Source organism: Pundamilia nyererei, unplaced genomic scaffold (genome assembly GCF_000239375.1).
Source record: "Pundamilia nyererei isolate P.nyererei 1_Seehausen unplaced genomic scaffold, PunNye1.0 scaffold00079, whole genome shotgun sequence".
In the NCBI taxonomy this organism is placed as follows: domain Eukaryota; kingdom Metazoa; phylum Chordata; class Actinopteri; order Cichliformes; family Cichlidae; genus Pundamilia; species Pundamilia nyererei.
In genome coordinates this window covers 509,537-517,408 of record NW_005187480.1, presented here as the reverse complement: position 1 = coordinate 517,408, position 7,872 = coordinate 509,537, and the positions used below count along the sequence as shown (strand labels likewise).

The 7,872-nt window shown below is 44.6% G+C and overlaps 1 protein-coding gene across 3 annotated transcripts in view; it reads left to right on the top strand.

Annotated features, from left to right (window-relative positions):
• Positions 1-345: 345 nt before the first annotated feature.
• The window catches only part of LOC102196931 (transcription factor COE3), a 139,708-nt gene continuing 132,181 nt past the window's right edge, over positions 346-7,872 (top strand). For all 3 annotated transcript variants that reach the window (XM_013912039.1, XM_005737733.2, XM_005737731.2), the window contains exon 1: positions 346-1,078. In XM_013912039.1, coding sequence (XP_013767493.1) covers positions 945-1,078 — 134 coding nt within the window. In that variant the 5' untranslated portion in view covers positions 346-944. The remainder of the gene's footprint in view (positions 1,079-7,872) is intronic.

Here is a 7,872-nt window from a genome sequence, read left to right as displayed (position 1 = left end):
GAAGTGACGGCAGCAAGTGTGAGACGAGTGTCAGGTACCGGTGTACCTCCGTGGCCCGCTCTGGTCTCGCGCTGGTGTTGCTTTGATTCTTTTACTTCTTCAAACTTCATTTTTCACAGCGCGCGCGGCCCAACACGCGGAAACCCTTATTTGGCGCGCGGTTTGCAAAACAATGACGCAACGCGAGCTTTCAGCCAATGAGCAGCCAGAGGCGCGACCAGTATTCAAACGAGCGGCCCATATTTGGTGTCTGCCCCGCCCCCCCAGCTTCGCGTCGGTCCCCCGGGAGCTCCGGAGCCCCGGACCCCGGGAGAAGGAGCTCTCCGCCGGGACGGAGGAGCCATAAAGAGCCGGGGAGGGAGGGGATGAGATTCCTCGCTGCCCAATCCCCCTGCTCCCCCGGGAGCAGCAGCCTTCCTCGGCCCGGCCCTCCCTCTTGTTTGCTAATCATTTCATTTTACTCCTTTTTGAAGCGCTCGCCTGTTTTTTTATCCCACTTTTCATTTTTCCACAATCCGCGGCTGCTCGCCTCCCTCTGATCCCGGCTCTGCCGCTCCGTTCTCGCGGCGTCAGGCTGATTCTCCGCCGCCTCCTCTGAGATGCTCTCCCCGCTCTCCGCTCCTCTCTCCGACCGCCTTTAACTTCACACGGGCGCAGCTTTAAAGCCCGGACTGCTGCGAGTCGGGGCTGGGATCTAAAACAACCCCGGAGACACCCACAGGGATCCGGGGCTCTTCTCTGGATCAGGACCCGGTACTTTGGGGAAGCTCGCTCGCTCGTGTGCCCCCCCACCCCACCCCTCCTCCTCCCCTCCTTCCTCCTCTTTTCTCCACCTTAATCCAGGTGGTCCTTTGGCTTTTTGAGTGGCTGGTACAGGGAGGATTATTCTTCTTCTTCTTCTTTCGTGTTTCTGGTGAAGACAAAGCTCCCAGAAGGACACTTTGATGTTCTCCATCCAGGACAGCCTCCCCCGGGGGGCCCTAACCATGAAGGAGGAGCCGCTCCCCACCGGCATGACCCCGGTCCGCTCGTGGATGCAGGGCGCGGGGATTTTGGACGCCAACACAGCGGCACAGAGGTAAAAATCCCACAAAAGCACGCGGGCGACTTTTCGTGAGTGTGCCAGTGAGTGAGTGAGCGTGACAGTCCAGGTGAAGGTGGCAGTTTGCATCTTGCAGGATCTGAAAAGTGTCGCGCGCGGGGGGGGGCAAAAAGAAAAAGGCAAAGTTAAACCAGCGCGAGGACGATTCCCACGCGCTCCGCTCCTCTAAAACTTCAGAACGATAAAAATCCGGTTTGTAAAGTTTGACTTTGAGGTTCAGTGTGAGGTTCAGAGTGAGTCGGAGAGGCTCGGAGAATAAAAATGATCAAAGGCGGAAGCCTCCAAAATAATCAAACCTGTGGGAGCGCGAGGCGCTAAGCGCCTGGGTGCAGCTCCTCTCTGCCGGGGTCGGCTCCAGCGGCTGCCCGCCGCCTGCGCTCCACAAACCTCAGCGTGAAATACCGTCCACGGCTCCCACCCCGCGGACCAGAAGACACGGTGCGCACACAGAGCGCGAGGAGGCTCGAAGCCGCTGCCCTGAGAACAGCTCAGAGAATAATTCTCACGATCACAGCAAACCATTAAAACCCAGAATTAATTTATTAATAATCCCGAATTACAGAAAGTTAACCCCGCGTGAAGGAAAATAACCCCGCGTGAAAGTGGGTCACAGGTTAAAGGAAGCCGAAAGCAGAAAGTCTTCATTTAAAATCACTTTGAAACGATTTTTGTGTTTTTACTATTTTTTATTTTCAGGTTAAATTAATTTCAAACTGCAGCTTTAATTTAACAACAAAAACACTCATTCAGCTTTTAATTAAAATCTCGCTCTTACATTTTTTATACTGACAGTTTTTACATTTAGGTTTTTTCACTAGAAACTCCACATTTTTATTTTTTTTCTACTGATTAAAACGCGACGCAGAATCTGAGAGTTTAAACTGCTTAAAGCATCTCCGGCTGAAATCTGACCGCCTCACTCAGATAAATCAATGCGCGCTTTTCTGCTTCAGGTTTAAATCACCTGAACACGAAGAGAGGAAAAAAATCCATCAGCAGTCTGAAGAAGCTCCACAGAAACCGCATCCGTCCACGGCGTGGGATGGCCTCTGACTCCCTGTAAACTTTAAAACATCTCCTCCTGAATTTGTTCTGTGGTTTAAATCCGTCCGAGCTCCTCACCTGCACACATAATCACTAACATTATTTTCTCAGCTCATCAAAACGCGTCAGTAAAAACATAAACACATGGGCTGAAGCATATTTGTAGTTTATAAATCCAAAATCTTCAGTTTAATTTTAGATTTATTAATAAAATACCAATTTTAGCTTTAAAATAAGGAAGAATGAGATCTGAAGACTAAAGTGTGTGAAACCTGCACAATAAATACATTTTGCATACCTAATTTTGCACAAAGTGAAGAGCTAAGCAGATATTTATGACAGATTTTTTTCAGACCAAAATACAGATAAAAAATATGTATAAAATAAAATAATTTGCCCTAAGCTGCAGAGGAGGGAGATCTCTGCACTTAATGCATCCAGAGACATCAGATAAAAAAAAGAAGTATTGCTGCACACAAAACTCCAAACTGCAGATTTTTAAAATAAAATCAATATTGCTGGAGAAAAGCTGAATTTTATTCCTGTTTCTGGCTGAATTTAAACAAAGAGCAACTCTTTGTGTTTTGAATTTTACACTCTGAGGACTTTGAGGCAAACGCTCCTCACGGATACTTAAACTCTCCTGCACATTAGCGCTGATCCCGAGCGTCCGTCCTTCATCCGCACGTTGCTTTAATAACTGGATTCAGTGTTTTTGTAGCCTCGCCGTTTCCCGAGCAGGTGGATCTGAGCTCATTACACCGAGTTGCTTCTCTCTGCTCACGTCCTTTAACTTTCTAAACATCCCGCCAGCTGATCAGTTTAAGCTTTTACTGCCATTGTCTCGGCTTTAAATGTAGAAACTCTCAATCACACAGAGGAGAGGTCGCAGACTGTTTCTGCTGCTTTAAAGAAAATCTGGAATGACTGAAGCTGCACATTTGTAATCTTAAAGCAGCATTTAGAAGTGGAAGCAAATGGACTCAGATGTGTACAGCGTGGGAAAGTTCCCACACTTATTGTGCACACGTTAATCACTGCTTTCTTTTTGTGGATAATATTTAAACGTCATTCAGCAAAAGCTTGAAAGTGACAAAAGCCGGAACGATGAGGAGGAAAGAAAAGAGGGAGAAACCTCAGAGGGATCCTCTTCCAGGACGGACAGATGTGCAGGAGATGCTGTGTGTGCAGCGCAGACAGATGGACAAAGAGTCGAGTTTCAGAAAGAAGAGGCAGAGCGGAATAAAGCACGTCACACCTGAGATGATTCAGATAATCTAACATGAACGAGGGTTTGTTTAATTCTGATGAGGGAGGTTAAATTCACTGCAGTTTGAGGGATTTTTAAATGTCAGGAACAGGACGAGTGATGGCAGGCACTCCAGCTCCTTCAGCCTCTCACAGTGGAAAGCAGTCAGCAATAAAACAATAAAAAATGATGATCTGAGGGTAATTTCCCCCAATAAAAACCTCACTAATTGTCCATCACCCGTGCAAGCGTAGCTAAAGCTGCACGTGCTCAAAGGACACGGGAAAGAAATGTGGCTGAGCTTAGCGGGTCTGAGATGTTTTCTAACGTGACAGGAAACAGCGCCGCTGAAGCTCAGAGACACACGACCACACCAAGACTTAAACACGAGGAGCCAGTCAAAGCTCAAACAGCTGCATCTTTACTCCCGACAGAAATCAGCTTTAGACGCTTGACGGGAGGATTTTTATCCACACGTGATAATCTGATCACATCGAGAGAGGTTTCTGTATAAGACATGGATAAAAAAACACAAACGCAGACGAGCTAAACTGCACGTCTGCGTTAAAATCATTAAGACAGTCCAAACCTGACTGTAAATGTCAAACACAGTCCTCTCAGCATCGTCTAACCCTCAACGACGAATATTCTCCTGAGCAAACATTTTATGCATTTAGATTTAGACCTTTATCGTAACGATTACATCTATAAAATCTGATTCTTTATGTGATCATCGCGTGTCAGATGTCAAACCTGAGGAAACAAACAGCAGGTTTGGGGTGTAAATACGTCAAAAACACTCGTCCGTCTCAAAGCCCTCAGATTTCTGTGAAATCTCACACGGAGTTTGTTAAATTTTGGGTCAGAAATTGTTTTCTGAGCGTTCCTAGGGAAACTTCCAGCGCCGATAAAAAGCTTTAAATTATATTTAGACATTTATGATAATCATAAATCACTGAAAGGAGGGTTATCAGACAAAAAAAAGAAAAAACACAGATCACGAAGAAATGTCAGAAGGACGATGAGTGTTGGTGAAATAATAATGCGCAGCAGATGAAGTTCTAATGTGAAGCAAAACATGAAAACACACCAGTGAAGGTTTCACCTGCACGGCCTCCAGGCTCGTTATCAGAGCCACAGTGGCTGCACGTGAACTTTCATTTGAGGCAAAAGGAGACGTGTGTGATCCCAGCAGTAACAGCAGAGTGATGCAGTGCGAGTTCAGCTGAAAACAAATGAGGTCAAACTTTAATTTTACGCTCGCGTTTCAACGGTTTCTCGGCACATTTATATTTTTGTGTATTCAAAAAGAGAGAGCAGAAAGCGCTTCGGGTCGACTTGTGTTTTCATGTGTGTTGTTTTAATAAAAGCAAAGTTGCTCGACGGCGCTGCAGACGTTGGGTTTTTTTATTAGTGCAAAGACGTGCAGATGTGAGGGGGCTGAAGCCTTTTTTCTGCTTTTACATTAGGAAACTAAATCATCAGCACAGGTTCAAAGCTGATCTCCGTTAAGTACAAACCTCAAGGGGACAAATAAGTACCTCGTGTTAAGGTTCAACAGCAGCACCTCAGAGGGAACGAACCCGGCGAGGAGCCGTTTAACGTGATTATTTGTAAAGTAAATCAAAGACGACTCGCTGCATTTAAATGTGAGTGTATCTGGAGCTGGTTTAAAGTTAAAAACCGGACTTAAATAGACTGCTGGACGTCAAGTTTACATCAGTTTCACTCTGTGGACTCTCAGTAACTCGTGTTTATGTTGTATTTACGTTGATGTGAACGTTATTCATAAAGGTCAAATAGAAAACAAGCAGCTTACGTTCGACTGGAAGAAAGAACGTCGTCTTTACTGGATAGAAAAGAGAAGTGGTTCAGCTTAGCTGTATATCTCAGACCGAGTCTATTTATTTCTTTCTTTAACTCCTCGTTTCCTCTGCTGTGCATCCACACACGCTGAAATCTCACTGAGGTTTCTGTGGGTTTAAACCTCCTGTGGAAAAAGTGTGACACGCAGAAACGAGCTGCTCGACTCACGAATGAGATGTTTTAATTTTCCCAGACTGAAACCTGGACACGTGTGCATTAAACAGACATGTTTTCATCCATAAGGACAAGACGGTGTTATTATATGTAAAGCAGTTAACCCTTTACACAGCAGCCAGTCGTTTATGTAACGATGAGAGTTACAATGTGGTTTCTTTGTGAGGCATTTATCAAACTACTGTTCTAATCTCACCTTTGTTCAAGCAGATAAAAATGATCAAAGTTCTGCAGAAATAAAATAAAAAGTCAGGTTTAAAGACAGAAGAAAAAAATGCAGGCATGAAAATAAGCTCGTGTGTAGAAGGCGGGGTGAAAATTCTGCAAAGGAGGTGATTAAATACACAATAAAACCTTGCAGTCCCACCGCCTCACAATGCAAACTTACAAACAGCACGATAAACTCACGTTTGGAGCTTTTGCTGAAATATTCAGCTGAAGTGATGCAGCTTAGCTGGAAGTGATCTGAGAGGGGTCAGAGGTCAGCTGGAAGTTTACCCAGCATCGTTTTGTAGATAAAAATACACCAGCGCTGTTTCCCAAAAACCCAAGAATGCAGTGAGTTAGAGGCGCATGTCATCATGGCGGCAGCACCGACGAGACAAAGAGAATAAACTTTGTTTCACACAAGAAAACACAAAAACTTTACGGATGAGCTGTTCCATTAGAAGTTCAGTGAACACCGTTTTAGTTTAAATTCACTGAAAGCAAAGCACGAAAAACACAAAGTGTATGGATCGCATGCAGTGAGGGTTACAAACAGTGTAATTAGATTACATTGGCTTTCATTAGTTCTTTAAAATGAGGCAACTTTAACGCTGTAAACTCATAAAAAGTGTTTTTTCTATCACAAACGCACAAGTGTGACCAGCGAGCATCCGCGTTCCTCTGGTTTGATTTTTAAAAAACTGAAACGCGGCAGACAGATTTTATTTTCTCGCTTCTGAACGTCCAAAATGTTTGGAGATTTTTAACGATGGAAAATAATATAATAAGAATAATATCAACCATCATGCCAGAGCTTCAGAATAAAGCTCCGAATTCATGTTTTATTTTGAAGCCAGCCCAAAGTTTTCTTTATGTGAGGATGCGTCCTGTGAGCTGATGTGGTCAGGCTTAGCGTGCAGGGATGTGATTGGACGCGTGAAGCACAGACACATGATGTCACTGCGTCCACATGCAGTCCTGTTATTGATCGCTTATTGGGACCTGATCGGGCTGAAATCAGGTCTTTCTCTGATTCAACAGCTGATCTCTAACTTTTCAAACGTCCTGCTTACCGGGCTGATTGATTTAACCTTCCAGTGACACGATCTCAACTTCAGTTTGAAAGTTTTAGGGGATGCGTTCTGATGTTTAATCTTTTTCTTCTTTTGCTTTCAGCATAAATCCTAAAATGTTATTGTTCTCAGATCAGTGAGAGAAACTTTCACATGACTGGAAACTAAAAAAGCTCTTCGTTCGAGGTAGTCTGCAGTGTTTTGTTGTTTTTGTAAGAAGACGTTTAGAAGCGCCGAGAGTTTTGAAAGTGTGGAGCTGCAAATCTGAATCAGTGAGTCGATCAGCTCCTGATCTGATCACTGAACAGCTGTAAGGTGTTTGATGCCGTGCATTAGAAAAAAAAGAGGTTTGCGGTGCTCTCTATTGATTAAAAGGCAGAAAGCAATCACACGTTTCATCCTGCAGTGTATTTGTGTATTTAGATGTCTAATCAATACCTGCTGATCTGCGGCAGCCACAAGGGAAGGTCACGAGCTGTTCGTGCAGGAGACAGGAGTTCATGCTTTTATTTTGAAATCCTGTTTCCAGCTTTTACACCTTTTTAATTGTGATGTTTAGAGGAAGGAAGCACACGTTCACATGATGCTTGGCTCCTGCTGTACGAGCGGGAGCAGGGAGGGAGGGAGGGAGGGAGCTGGCCTCCTGCTGAGGAGGAGGAGGAACAAACAGTGAAGAAGAGCCCGACTGTTGTATGGGCTCATCTGGAGAGATTTTATCGTGTTTCAGAATAGACGCCTTCCTGTTTTCACACTATATTTACTTCTAATCAGACCTCCTTTGCCATCATCTTAGAAACACGCCTGGTGAGCAGGTGATGAAACAGTGTGTGTGTGTGTGTGTGTGTGTGTGTGTGTGTGTGTGTGTGTGTGTGTCTATATGACAGAAGTGTTCACAGATGAACTCCTGACCACAGTCTCACAGCAGTCCGTCATTTCTAACCATCCACTTTCGTGCTCCATCATCCAGCTCAGGAGATTGTCCCAAAGATGGGGCACGCTCCGGACAGGTCTGATTTATCACAGGGCTGATTTACGTTCAGGTACACCAGGAAATTCATATTTTCTGCTTTTAAAGCAAACAAATCTGCATATTTCAGGCTTATTTTAGCACCAGACACTGATTTTTATAAAGTGTAGAAGTGTTTTTGGGATGTGTA